The 14,374-nt window shown below is 37.7% G+C and overlaps 2 protein-coding genes across 3 annotated transcripts; both read left to right on the top strand.

Annotated features, from left to right (window-relative positions):
* The first annotated feature begins 999 nt into the window (after window positions 1-999).
* LOC104247131 (CDPK-related kinase 5-like) lies at window positions 1,000-8,642 on the top strand. The gene is made up of 11 exons (XM_009803084.2): window positions 1,000-1,726; window positions 3,450-3,580; window positions 3,853-3,894; window positions 4,004-4,112; window positions 4,220-4,298; window positions 4,410-4,706; window positions 4,783-4,895; window positions 7,319-7,426; window positions 7,518-7,580; window positions 7,669-7,836; window positions 7,973-8,642. Exons 1-11 carry the CDS (start codon window positions 1,205-1,207, stop codon window positions 8,111-8,113), a joined length of 1,773 nt encoding a protein of 590 aa, XP_009801386.1. The 5' UTR covers window positions 1,000-1,204; the 3' UTR covers window positions 8,114-8,642.
* A 506-nt stretch (window positions 8,643-9,148) lies between these two features.
* LOC104247132 (pentatricopeptide repeat-containing protein At5g39710) lies at window positions 9,149-14,105 on the top strand. 2 transcript variants are annotated; one of them, XM_009803087.2, is made up of 4 exons: window positions 9,149-12,387; window positions 12,578-12,697; window positions 13,218-13,273; window positions 13,704-14,105. In XM_009803087.2, the coding sequence occupies exon 1, from the start codon at window positions 9,790-9,792 to the stop codon at window positions 12,091-12,093; it is 2,304 nt and encodes a 767-aa protein (XP_009801389.1). In that variant the 5' UTR covers window positions 9,149-9,789; the 3' UTR covers window positions 12,094-12,387; window positions 12,578-12,697; window positions 13,218-13,273; window positions 13,704-14,105. The 2 variants fall into 2 exon arrangements, with proteins under 2 accessions (XP_009801389.1, XP_009801388.1); XM_009803086.2 differs by lacking the exon at window positions 13,218-13,273.
* The last annotated feature ends 269 nt before the right edge of the window (window positions 14,106-14,374 follow it).

The following is a 14,374-nucleotide window of genomic DNA, read 5'->3' as shown; positions in this document are numbered from 1 at the left end:
AAAGCCATTTTTGGCTCTTATCTTTGCCCAAATAACAATCATTCTTTTACTTGGAAGAAACAAGATAGAAAGTTTTTTGTTGCAGTGGAAAGTCGGCTCCTTTAAAAATTGCATGGACTACTGCAAAATTATGGACGACAATTTTTAGGATGTATTCTTTATTCGGCAGAAAATTCTTGTCGATTTTTTCAGTGGTATGAACTTCTATTTTCGGAGCGAGCAAACATTGTTATTCTCACAATCCTAAACTATTTTCAAAATATATTCAAACTCTAGTCATAAATCACAGGAAAAATTTGACTATATATCATACTAATAGAAAAAGGCACACATACATTCAAATGTGGTGTGAAAAGTAGAAATTTTGGCGAGAAAATCAAAGAAACCCAGTAGCCTTTAGCTCCTCTACAGTAGGCTCTAATTTACCCTAAAGCAAGATGATCTAAAACTTAGCAGACCTCAACGGAGAATCCAATTTACTCCCAAAATCAAGCTCAAGCGCTCACAATTGTCTCAGCGTTGATGGAAGTGAAGTGGTGAGAAACCCTAGGGTTTCTATGTGTTATTGACCAAATGAAACTGATGGTCGATTATGGAAATGGGTTAAATTTGAGGGGTTAATTGTGAAGGCGGGTCGAATATTTTAACAAAGTATCCAAATTATTTCCATCGTATATAGCCACATCGACAAATATTTCAATGTCTACAACGCGTGTATTCACAATATAAAGATTTAATATGTTACATGAGTAATAACATCCGAAAAATTAAATGTAGGTATAATTAAGGTACATGCTCATTAAAAATGATCAAAGTTCATAGGGGTCTTCTAACTATTCTGCCTTTACACAATGGAGTGGACGATTCGGAGAATTCCACAAGACTTGACCACAGGAGAGTGGAGCCAATTAGGGCATAGTTAATTTGGGGAGTAAATTCTCACGTGGATGACGCGTGGCTTTCGACATAAAAGTACTACTCCAATGCAGCTCCTCCTTCAGTCCCCCTCCATCCATTATAACGGAGCTGCCCATCCTCCATCCATCCATTACACACATATAACATACATAGTGTTTTCTTCCCTCAGGAAATCTCAATCTTCTAACCACCATTGTCTAAATCTCTACTCCTTTTTTTTTCACACCATTGTTCTCGATTCTTGAATTTTACTATGTTTTCCCTCTAAGATTCTGTTCCAATAACCATGGGTGCTTGTACCTCAAAGCCTCCTAATAAACCCAATCCTTTTGCCCCAAAAGATTCCCTCGAAATCCTTCCACCACCGGAAACTCCAAACCCACAGAAGGACAACAATGAAGTAAAAAAGTCACCTTTTTTCCCTTTTTACTCACCTAGCCCCGCTCGTTATTTTCTATCCAAGAAATCTCCTGCCCGTCAGTCTTCTGGTTCTAAGAGTGGTAATTCTACTCCGGCGAGGTTATTTAAACGCCCTTTTCCTCCTCCTTCTCCGGCAAAACACATAAAGGCTTTGCTTTTAAGGCGGCACGGTAGTGTGAAGCCTAATGCTGCTGCTATTCCTGAAGGAGAGGAAACTGAAGGTGCTAACTTGGATAAAAGTTTTGGGTTTTCTAAGCAGTTTAAGAGTAAATATGAGGTTGGAGATGAAGTGGGTAGAGGCCATTTTGGGTATACTTGTTCTGCTATTGCTAAGAAAGGTGAACTTAAGGGTCAACAAGTTGCTGTTAAGGTCATTCCAAAAGCCAAGGTTACTCCTTTCTCTCTTTCTTGTTCCTTATGATTATACTGCATTGATTTATATGTATGTGTTTTGAATAATTTACATGTCTGATCCTTGAAGTCTATGTTGAGAAAAGTTGGTTCTTTTAGGAATTTATTTCCTTTGATTAAAATTGTTTTGGGTTTAAGTTTTGTTCTATCTCTTTCTCTGCCTCTCTTCTTTGTGGGGGTGGGATGAGCAGATCATCCTCTTGCTCCCTTAATTCTCCCACCGCCGACATGTATTTTATTTCTTTAGTTTATTCTCCCTATCTTGTGAATTTGGTTTTTTTTTTTAACTTAAAACTGTTGTGATTCAAAATCAAATTTCAAGATTCTCAAGTTACTTTTTTTTTAAAAAGATAAAAATTCAAAATCCCTTTTTTTTGTGTGTGGGCATAAGCACTCCCTTTCTAGGAAATTGCTAGTAAGTGCTGTGTTAGTCTTGGCTTTTAGTAGTAGCTTTTGTTAAAAATTCCAATTGAAGTTTATGGGGGTCCATAAAATGTTTGAAAAGAGTATAGTGGCTTACACTATTAAATATTGAGGAGTTGGTGGGTTTTGAGCATTATAGAATTGTGCAATCTCTTGTCCATTTCCTTTGATGAAAACATAAATCAATTAGCAAACTTGCGTAGTATAGTGTCCCGGTCTGACTCCTAAAGATTTTTACTTTTTGGTTCACAAAATCACCTATGCAAGTTAAACTATTCATATCTTTCTCAGAACTTCAAGGGCTGACTTTCCTATGTGACTGATGCTAGTCACTGCTTTAAAAACTGATGAACATTGTAATTATCAACCAAAAAAAGGAACATTGCATATGATTATCTTTTTGCTCCAAGAACTTCTCTTTAAAAGGTGCCAGTATCATCACTAGGAAAAAGATATCCCTGTGATTACGCTAGAGCGTGACATACCAAATCAAAGGTAATCACTTCATGAATCCCGCATGGTTTAGACAGGCCTACAGTAAGTGACAAAATTTCAAGCAAGCTGTACATTTACATAGTGACTAACAAACTTTAATCTGATACTTTTCGCCATATCATTGAGGAGGCTGCAACTGGTATCTTATATTCCGTTGGTGTTAGAAACTTAACATCGACTCCTGCAGCCAATTTTCTTGTCACTTTGAGGTGATGCCATGACTCACTCTGTTTTATGAAATCTTGTTCAATCACAGGGTGTTGCGTGTAAGGAAATAGTGTACAAATTGATCATATATAGTGTATTAATCTTTTAAGGGAAAAATACCTTGTCTTAGACCAAATGAGAGATTCAATCACACTGTTATGCTTCATTCTGTTTATATCAATAACTATAAGAAAGGTAGACTAGTAAACAGAAAGAATGTATAAATTCATGAGAATAACTATTTGGGTGCTTAAAGAGCTTCTATAATTGACTACTTTGAGGGAAAAAAGAAAAGGTTTCGGTAGTAGATAGGTTTAGTGAATTTTTCTGCATGATCTCATAAGACCATATCATGTTTTGTAGCTTACAGATGGAGTTACATTGTTGCTAACGGTTACTTATGACCCGTTATAATTGTAAAACTAAAATGAATTCACTTTTGGGGGGTTTAAGTTTTGTCAGATGCAATTTATGTTACCATATTCAAAAAAAAGTTGTCAGATGCAATTCTTCACTGTATATCTTACCCTCTTGACAGCAGACTATCAATTTACTCCAACTTTGTTGCCTTTCAGATGACAACAGCTATTTCCATCGAGGATGTCAGAAGGGAAGTTAAAATTTTGCGTGCCTTGACAGGACATAACAATCTCATACAATTCTATGATGCATTTGAAGATCAGGACAATGTCTATGTAGTGATGGAGTAAGAATCTTAACCACTCGTTAGTGAGATCTAATCTATTTTTCTGTAAGGTTTTTCCTGTTTGTGTTAGTGATGCTTCTGGTCAGGGGATAATTCATGTAAGCTCAACATGGAGGAAGTTGTGTGGTGTTAAGCCACAACTTAGCTACTCAGAGAAAGTGCATGACTCTAAACTTTTATAGCATCAGGCTTAGAAGAATTTGTTTTGAATCCCTAGCATGGTTTTTTAAGGATATGAAAGCTAAGTGAACTTTATAAAAATTTCTGTTCAGGTTATGCCAAGGAGGAGAGCTCCTTGATAGAATACTTGCAAGGTATGTCTTTGGTTAATTTATGGAATTTGACTTCTAATCTATGGATTTGTCTTTTCTAAGTTAACTTTTTGGGTATAGTATTTTATTTCCTTCTCATATCTTTTGGTAGAGGTGGGAAGTATTCAGAAGAGGATGCAAAGGCCGTTATGGTACAGATATTGAATGTTGTTGCATTCTGTCATCTCCAGGGTGTTGTGCACCGTGATCTTAAACCTGAGGTAAACACATTCCTCAAACTGGCCTTGCAAATTAGAACTCTAGTTATACTTTTTTTTAATCTTCACTAGTTACAAATGTATCTCATTTTTTCCATGTCCTCTTTCAGAATTTTTTGTTTTCATCGAAGGACGAATCTTCCCAGTTAAAAGCTATAGATTTTGGCTTATCAGATTTTGTGAGACCAGGTTAGTCTTCATCATGCATATTTGCATGATTTCTATATATTTGTCTTCTCTATACCAATCAAAGAGATATTTGCCTTCTCCATTAAATGCTTTAAATATGATGTAATGCAGATGAAAAGCTTAATGACATTGTTGGAAGTGCATATTACGTAGCACCAGAAGTTCTTCACAGATCATATGGTACAGAGGCTGATGTGTGGAGTATAGGTGTGATAGCATATATTCTTCTGTGTGGTAGTCGTCCATTTTGGGCTCGCACAGAGTCTGGAATCTTCAGGGCTGTTTTAAAGGCTGATCCAACTTATGATGAAGCACCTTGGCCTACACTAACTTCGGAGGCTAAAGATTTTGTCAAGCGACTATTGAATAAAGATCCTAGGAAAAGAATGAGTGCTGCTCAAGCGTTATGTGTGTGTTTTCTCCTGTGAAATTTTTTGGCATTCTCTTTCTTTAAATAGCCTCTTCTAATCACCCCCTTGTGCAGGTCATCCTTGGATGCGGAATCACAGTGGTGCAAAACTACCACTTGATGTTCTTATATTTCGACTCATGAAAGCATATATGCGATCATCCTCTTTGCGTAAGGCTGCTTTAAGGGTGTGTATATTATTTAGCTGGAACAATTAATAGTACCTGATATATCTGTCTCTGCCCTTGATAGCTTATCTATTTATTTTTTCCTATCTTTTGGTTTTAGGTTTTGAAATGGTTTATAAGAGTTTTATTCTCAAAAACAAATAGTTTATAAGGTTTTTAAGCCACCTTTCCTTTTTGTCTTTAAATAAAGTTTCTGCGATTACTTTCTTTGGTAAGTTTTTTGATAAGGTAATCATTAATAGAGGAGCATTGACACTTTCTTTGATAAGTGATAAGGTATTCAACTATAGTGGACAAAAAGCAGTAAGCTAGTGCGTCAAAACATTGTTACAAGTTGTGCAGCTCCTCTATCATATCTAACAAGGAATCAGTATCCTGTACAAAGACCAGTTTGCACCAAAAAGCTAGCAGAGAGAAAGCTCTAAACTTAAGGATAAGTAGTTCTGTTGCTGCTTTAAACAAGTCTGTTTTTCCTTTCTGCCCAGAGAGTACACCAAATAGCTTGGGGTATAGTATTCCAAATTTTGAGGGATTTTTTGTGGGCACCATCTCTGTTCCAGCAAGTAAGGAACTCTTGAGAGGAGAGTGGGATAGTCCAACTCATGCCAAGAATAGCGAAAATAAACTCCACAATTGAGAAGTGACCTTGCAGTGAAGAAAATGCTTCTTCAAGATGGTCTTCACAGAGACATCTACTACAGAGTTTGAAAGCCTCTTTGCTGAAGGTTGTTTTGAGTGCAGCAGGCCTCCCTAGCCACTAACCAAGAGAAGCAGGAGACTTTCAGGGGAGTGTTGTTAAAACCAGATTTGATTCAAGGCAGGATTTTGTAGCAAGATTTCACTGAAAAAAGACGCTTTGGGTGTCCTCTAAGGGTTCGGTGAACCTTCTACCCCAATCCGTGCAGTTATGCAGTGTAGGATACTGGATAAGTCTCACCAATTACTTCTGAAAAAGAAAGATATGTCTCACCCATTATCAAGGATATGTGAGAAAAAGCTTATATTGCCAAAGGTATTAATCATCGGAATGGACAAGTTGCTTTGATTTTGGGGCAGTGCGCAATTCCATTTTTTCATAATTTTTTTTTAGTTCCAGGGATGTTTTACTATAAGATCTTTACTGTTAGGTACTTCCTTGATTCTGAATTACATAGATTGTAACTGGATAGTGATAGTCATGGGATCTGTGAAGCTCCTTCCCGTTATCACAAATAAGATACTTACCCAAGGAGAGAGGTCCAGGAATCAACGAATAACCGAAGAGGAAATAACATGATAATTCTTCTGCATTCACGAAGCTATATAGTTCTTAGGCCTCGGACGCAGCTGTTGTCCTAATTCATCTTGAAAGTGATGACAATAAAGTCTTACTAGGATAAAATAAACTAGTCTGGTGAATATATCAGCTTAGAATATATCTGCTAAGCTGAGGGTCTATCCGAAACAGCCTCTCTACTTTCCCAAGGTAGGGGTAAGGTCTGTGTACACATTACTCTCCCCAGACCCCACTTGTGGGATTCAACTGGGTTGTTGTTGTTGGTGGTGGTGGTGAATATATCTGCTAAATCCCTTTTAGGCTGTGAAATTATCTTGATAGATTATTATTCTACGATGGGAAAAGAGATTGAGGCTAAACTAACTTGTTTTACTTTAAGATCTTTACTGTTAGCTACTTCCTTGAGTCCGAATTACATAGATTGTGACAGGATAGTCATGGGATCTATGAAGCACCTGGCCATTATCACTAATAAGATACTTATCCAAGGAGAGAGGTCGAGGAATAAACGAATAACCAAAGAGGATATAACATGATAATTCTTCTGCATTCATGAAGCTGTACAATTTGTCAGTAGTTCTTGGGTCTCGGACACAGCCGTTGCGCTAATTCATCTTGAACGTGACGACACTAAAATCTTTCTAGGATAAAATAAAGAAGTCTGATGAACATATCTGCTAAATCCCTTTTAGCCTGTGAAATTATCTTGATAGATTATTATTCCACGATGGGAAAAGAGATCGAGGCTAAAGTTACTTGTTCCTATTGGTTTTGTTTCTTCACTCTTGAGCTCTTAGTCTCGATAAGTTCACTTGGACAACTTTCAGGATGCATATTGCTCTTACATGGTTTAGTTTAGATGTTCCGACAAGAAAAGCAAATGATATTGCTTCTTTCTCATATTGTGGGTTCATATAGCTCTATGTTGTACTCTATTTACCAGAATTCTGAAAGGTGAAAAAGGGGGGAACTCTTTAATTTAATCCCTAGGTATTCAGGGTGAAGTTAACCTGATTAATGCTGAATTTTTCTAAATTCTATTGATTTATGTAAATTAATATGGTGATTCTGCCTCTTTTATCAGCTCTGATGCTCATAGTCTTGGTACATTTGACTCGGTAAATTGATAATATTTTTGCCTTTGCAGGCAATGTCGAAAACTTTGACAGCAGATGAACTGTTCTACCTGAAGGAGCAATTTGCATTGCTGGAGCCAGACAAAAATGGCAGCATAAAACTAGAAAATATAAGATCAGTTAGTATCTCAACTCTCTCATCTTCAGCTCTTCCACGTTTTTTGCTAAAGCCTGAAGGTCTTATCTCCTTACTCTTTTCGTGCCATGTAGGCGCTGATGAAATATGGAACAGATGCTATGAAGGAGTCGCGCATTCCGGATTTTCTTGCCTCGGTACTGACATAACTGTCACTTGTGTGTTTCCCTGCTTCTTCTATGCTTGGAGCTTATGAATAACTGTTTTTTATGTCATATTTGACAGCTAAATGCACTTCAATATAGAAAGATGGATTTTGAAGAATTCTGCGCAGCTGCCTCAAGTGTTCATCAGTTGGAGGCACTTGAGCGCTGGGAACAACATGCTAGGTGTGCATATGAAATTTTTGAGAAGGATGGCAATAGGGCTATTATGATAGAAGAACTTGCATCTGTAAGTTTCCTTACAAATGCCATGTTCTGCTCTCGCATTTGCATTGTATATGATGACTTTTTGAGTGTACTGAGTACTTACTGTATGTATCATGACATGTTTACTGCCTGAAATTGTGATAAAATCTCGCTTTCAGGAACTTGGACTGGGTCCTTCAGTACCAGTTCATGCCGTTCTACATGACTGGATAAGGCATACAGATGGAAAGCTCAGTTTTCTTGGATTTGTGAAATTGTTGCATGGTCCTTCCACTCGAGGACTTGCAAAGGCGCAGTAATATGTGAAACATGCTTTGGAGAATGTTGGATGTACCGTGTCTAGACAGTGTGGCTGAGATAAACCTTCAAGCGTTTCAACATTTCAGTTATCTGCCACCTTGCACTGAAGCGTCAAAGAGGCCTGCCCTGAATTGGACTGTCTGGAGTATCTTTGATTCACGGGTTCCACTTTTATAGCACGTATTGATAGCTTTTGTTTCCATACCCTATAGTGTAAAGATTTCTGATGGTGTGTGGATTGCTGATTGGATTTGCAGTTGTGTGCTACTAAGGGGAATGATCCTAGTTGCAACTCCTGCCAACAGGGATTAACAAGATGTAGTTACTTCTAGATATGCCACTTAAATTGGGAATGTGGTACTCAGTATAGAAAACATAGGACCTTAGTTGATTCAATGCTGGAATTGGATGATTTAGTTGGTGTATTCTCTATTTGTTGTCCAATTTGAGTCCAGGCTAAAGTTGCCTGGCTGTTAAATTGTACCCTTTTCCCTAGCCAGATAAGGTGCTTCTGTTTCTGGTGCTTAATTATACAACTCCATAAACTAAGGCTGTTAATTATCTCAATATCCGAACTGAAAATTGTAGCAACCCTATCTATTTTAACATCCAACCAAGTATTAAAAGGTCTGTTTAATACTAATGGACTTTGTCAAAAAATACATTCCAAAATCAAAGGGAAGTTAATGGACATGGATTTTGCCAGTTAATTTCTGGCTTGAACGTGATGCAAACCTATCACTAACGTACTTCATACTGTATTTGAAAGTATATGTTTATTCCTATTTACTACTTAAAGGGTCAAAGTTTTGAGAATGCTCTGCTTATAACATAAGACGTGACGAAACAGAAAACATATGAGTACTAGAAAATGAAATACTTCAACCCTTAACCTAAGTTTGAAGATAACATGTCCTTCAATTTTGCATGTTGACAAACTCTATTTAAACGAAGCAGATGTTGGTGATTCAAAAGAATATTGTGATGGAAACTCTGAAAATAATTGCTTGTACTAAAACAATAGGTGATCAGGCAGAACATAGCCCTTGATGGGAAGGTGTGGAGGGTGAGCATTAGGGTTGATAATTAGTAGGTAGTTGAGCGTTTCTTTACTCCTTTCTGGTTGTAAGGCTAGCCGGTTAGTGTCTTGTTTTAGTATGCTAAGTGGTACATGTGTTCGTACTTTTTTTCCCGCTCCGATTTCCAAGTACCTTGCCATTATACTGATTATTGATATTGTTTTTTCCATTTATTTTTCTGATTCTTAGCTCGCTGGTACTATCTTTCTGACGCATGTTGTTGTTACTGTTCTATTGTCTCATTTCATCTTCTTGTGCTGATGATATATCAAAATAGTCTTTCCACTCTCAAGGTAGAGATAAGGTTTGCATACACACTACCTTCTCCGGATCTCATGCGTGGCATTATATTCTGTTGTTCTTGCCCTTGGTTCTTTCTAAAATTCCAAATGAACTTTCAGAGGGTAATTGCCGGGTCTATTGAAGTCCTATGTTCCATATAACAAACTTGTTACTATTTTCTTTTTTCGGATGTCAGCGGGGGACCCTCCTAAAAAAGTGGAGTATATGATTCTGTAATGTAATCGCTATTTCTTCTACTTGTAACTGGTCCATGTTACAAGTTACAACAGTCGCCGTTGCTCCACTTTTCCGACATGCTTCTTGTTAAACCCTACCGGAGGGCCCTCCATAGCTCAGCTCGGCAGGTCCAACCCAAAACCCTAGACTCACCATTCCCTTCTTCCTCCGATATCATTTTTGTGAACAGGGCAGTTTCTATCCTCAAAGGCCACGACCCAATTCCCTTAAACTCCTTATCTTCTCAATTCACACCTCAATATGCTTCTTCCCTACTTTCCCAATCCCAGTTTGATAAACCCCTTGTTCTAAGATTCATCAACTGGGCACGTCATCGCCAATTCTTCAACCTTCAGTGCAAGTGCATTTCCATTCATATCCTCACTCGTTTCAAGCTCTACAAGACCGCCCAATCTCTCGCCGAGGACGTCGCTGTGAAATCTGCCGATGACAAGGGTGAATTTGTCTTTTTATGTCTCAAGGACACTTACCATTCTTGCAAGTCTAGCTCTGCTGTGTTTGACTTGATGGTAAAATCTTACTCTCATTTGAAAATGATTGATAAAGCCATGAATGTCTTCGAATTAGCTAAGTCTAATGGGTTTATGCTTACTGTTTTGTCCTATAATTCTATTCTTGATGCGTTGATCAGGGTCTCACGTAATGGGTCTTTTGAATTAGCTCAAAAGTTTTATGATGATATGGTTAATTCTGGGGTTTCGCCCAATGTTTATACTTACAATATTATGATCCGGGGGCTTTGTGTAAAAGGGGATTTGAATAAGGGTTTGGCTTTTTTCAAAGAAATGGAAAAATGTGGCTGCTTGCCTAGTGTTGTAACATATAACACAATAATCGGTGCTTACTGTAAAATAGGTAAGGTTGATGAGGCAGTTGAACTTTTGAAACTAATGCAAGTTAGGAACTTGGAACCAAGTGTGGTCACGTATAATGCTATTATTAATGGGTTATGCAGAGAAGGAAGGATGAAAGAGACGAGTGAGGTTTTGAAAGATATGAGGGGAAAGGGATTAGTTCCTGATGAAGTGACGTATAACACTCTGGTAAATGGCTATTGCAGAGAGGGTAATTTTCATCAAGCACTTGTTTTGCACTCGGAAATGTTAAGGAATGGGTTGTCTCCAGATGTTGTGACCTATACTTCTTTGATCAACAGCATGTGCAAGACTGGGAATTTGCATCGCGCGATGGAATTCTTTGATCAATTACGTGCTAGGGGATTATATCCTAACGAGAGAACTTACACGACATTAATTGTTGGCTTCTCTCAGCAGGGTTTTATGAATGAGGCTTATAAACTTTTGAATGAAATGATTTCAAGTGGCTTTTCCCCTTCAATTGTGACTTACAATGCTTTAGTTAACGGGCATTGTGCATTGGGCAGGATGGAAGATGCTTTAAGTGTAATTCAAGAGATGGAACGGAGAGGGGTGGTCCCAGATGTTGTAACTTATAGTACAATGATATCTGGGTTTTGTAGAAACCACAATTTGGAAAGGGCATTCTGTGCTAAGCAGCAGATGGTTGAGAAAGGGGTTTCACCTGATGTTATTACTTATTCATCCCTAATTCAAGGTCTTTGCGAGCAGCAAAGCTTGACTGAAGCTCGTGAGCTTTTCCAGGAGATGCTGAGAGTGGGTATTCAACCTGATAAGTTTACATATACTACACTTATTGGTGCATACTGTTTAAAAGGGGATATTAAAGGCGCTCTTAACCTGCATAATGAAATGATAAACAAGGGTTTCTTTCCTGATGTCGTCACTTACAGTGTCCTAATCAACGGGCTCAACAAACAAGCTCGCACTAGAGAAGCAAAAAGGCTTCTGTTCAAGTTGTTGTATGAGCAATCCGTTCCTAATAGTGTCACATATGATATGCTGATTGAAAGTTGCAATGATCTTGATTTTAAGAGTGCAACAGATCTTATTAAAGGATTCTGCATGAAAGGTTTGTTAGATGAAGCGGACAGAGTTTTTGAGTTGATGCTGCAAAAAGACAAGAAGCCGAGTGAAGCGGCTTACAATCTGCTTATACATGGTCATTCTAGGGGTGGGAATTTACATAGAGCCTTGCATCTTTATAGAGAAATGGTAAGTTTTGGGTTTGTTCCTCATACAGTTAGTCTTATTGTGCTGATGAAAGAACTATTTAAAGAAGGGATGAGTGAAGAATTACATCAAGTAATTCAAAGCACATTGGGGTCCTGTAAACTTGCTGATGGTGAGCTAGCAAAAGGTATTGTTGATGTAAACTACAAGGAAGGGAACATGGATGCAGTATTCAATGTACTTACTGATATGGCCAAGGATGGCCTTTTTCCGAATAGTGGGAAAACTGCTTTTTCTCACATGCCATGATAAAGTATTTATCATCTGGAATGATCACACTACTTTTGTCATGTGCATGTTAGAGTGCATCAAGCAGCAGAAAACTGGGCTGCAACATGTTGCTTTCCACTCCTCTATGTTTCTCATACCATTGTGAACATAGGAAAACAGTTGGAAAACTTCTTTTCAGAAAACAGTTGCTAGAAATCCTCTGAAATAGAGTTGTTGGGAAGCTGTCACCTTATTCAGTCAAGCAACTTTCTCGTTCGATATGGTTAATTTCCTGATTTGCTTGTAATTCAACAGTTTCCCACAAGCTGGAAGGTCAGATATTCAACTCCTATTTTTGGATTTAACATGTACCTCAATTTTATAAGTTTTCTGCACATGAAATTCTGCATAAGACTTTTGAACTTCTTGAGAGAGTTCAATTACATTTAACCTTAGATTCTCGCATTTGGAGATGTCAGTTTATGGTTATCAACTGCAAATTATTTTGGTTTTTTCTCTTCAGAAATGGCACCATCTATCAAGGCATGCGGAGAATATGGAACACCATCCTTGCTTGCATATGGTGGGCAGATTGGAAAGAGAAATTGAGATGTTATGAATACAAAGCCAACTAATTTAGAAGGTAAACTTTAACTGTATAGTTTTGCGTTTCTTTAGGGGTGTAAACAACAACTTGTAAATGGGGCAGATATGTTGGGATTCATGAACCCCACTTGTGGGATTACAGTTGTTGTTTCATGGAATTTCCTCCATTGATAGAAGGGAGGTTTTTGGCTTTTGGGGTCATCTTGTACTATTTAAAGATTAAAGCTCCTCCTTAGTGCTGAACTGCTGATTGTTTTATTAAGAATACCTTCCCTTTCAAAAAACATGACACTATCATATTAATCATTCCCTCCCAGCATCTATGTCATGTATCTCATGTAAACATTGCCTTTTGTATTGGCTGATTAACTGAGCCCATGCCAACTAGATATACCATACTCTCATGTCTTTCTGTAATATATCTGCTCTACGTTAATTGTTGGTCCATATATCAAAAATGTGTTGGCAAAAAGCTGAACACCCTTTTTTTTTTAAAGTAAAGGCTGAACGATGTTTCAAATCCCTTTAAGCAATAAGTAGGGGTTTATTTGGAACAGGTGAATCAAAAATAAGAAAGAGACGAGTTCTGTTTGAGAAAGTGTGCAAATTTCAGGTATGACATCGTCTTTTGCTAATATGTTTAGTTCTCTTACTAAAATTATACTTAGACAAAGACGTGACCGTAGGACCAATTTCTTATGCTTAACCAATTAAATTTAGACAATGATATGACTGTAGAGGAAAGAGCATTTTTTTATGATTAACCAATCCTAAGCTGTTATTGTTTAACTCTTCTTTGCTAGTACCTTTTTTCATGGTTTTGGTATGGTTAACATAGATACTTTAATCAGATGAGTACTTTGCGGATGCTTGTAATACACTCTCTTTAGCTACCTGCATTGACGGGTTTTTTCATTTGCATCATTCTGATAAGATGATAGTTGCAGTCTTTGTGATAATGCCTAATGCTATCAGCATCCTTTGAATTTCCGAGGGGCATATATTGTGAAGTTGTTTGCTAAGCCAGTGCATGTTGCTTGTAGATGATGTTCCTAAAATTGGTGGTCAATGCAAGTTAGCGAAAGCTGAGCATTTTAGTACAAGCTATAATAGTCCTCAGTTTGCCTTGTGGCTACGGGGTTGCGGCAAGCATGTCACAGCTAGTTGCTTCATGGAGTGCAAAATTGGCATTGACATAATCTCTCCTCATGCATTTGGAAGTGAAAGCATGCTGCCTTTAACAAGAATCCATGTTTAACTGTATCGATGATGTTTCCTTGGTTAGATGCTGGACCTCTCAATATTCGTTCAAAATTGCCCCTGGCTTTTATGTTGGTCCACTCCAACATTAGCAGTTTGTTCCCAGAGCAACTCTGGTGCTATATATTCTTCATATTTCTTACATCAATTTTAAGCAGCTGAACGGCACCCCCGTGTTTTGGAAAGTCTGGTTATGCTTACTTAGTAGTGTTTTATTTGATTTACCAAAATCCTGTCCACTGGACTTTTTAATTCACCTCTGTTTTAATCGGTTGTCTTCTACTTCCCAGGACGACATAATTGGTATTTCCAACACATTGGTACATAAAACTGATGATCTTTCCAATTTGTGTCTCGTCTTCAGTTGAACGTACAATTCTCCCCTCAGTACCCCCAACCCTTTTCAATAAGAAAAAGAATAAAACTTCCCTGTTATGAATGAACTTGTGTAAAA

This window comes from Nicotiana sylvestris, chromosome 1 (assembly GCF_000393655.2).
Source record: "Nicotiana sylvestris chromosome 1, ASM39365v2, whole genome shotgun sequence".
Classification (NCBI taxonomy): Eukaryota; Viridiplantae; Streptophyta; class Magnoliopsida; order Solanales; family Solanaceae; genus Nicotiana; species Nicotiana sylvestris.
The sequence above is the reverse complement of the archived record's forward strand: the minus strand, read 5'-3'. Positions and strand labels throughout refer to the sequence as shown.

What these genes read in the sequence shown, in the direction of transcription:
- LOC104247132 (XM_009803086.2), top strand. Translation starts at nt 9,790, where the DNA reads ATGCTTCTTGTTAAACCCTACCGGAGGGCCCTCCATAGCTCAGCTCGG.
- LOC104247131 (XM_009803084.2), top strand. Translation starts at nt 1,205, where the DNA reads ATGGGTGCTTGTACCTCAAAGCCTCCTAATAAACCCAATCCTTTTGCC. An exon ending in CTTGATAGAATACTTGCAAG is followed by an intron (nt 3,895 to 4,003) that starts GTATGTCTTTGG and finishes ATCTTTTGGTAG; the next exon opens with AGGTGGGAAGTATTCAGAAG. An exon ending in TTCCGGATTTTCTTGCCTCG is followed by an intron (nt 7,581 to 7,668) that starts GTACTGACATAA and finishes CATATTTGACAG; the next exon opens with CTAAATGCACTTCAATATAG.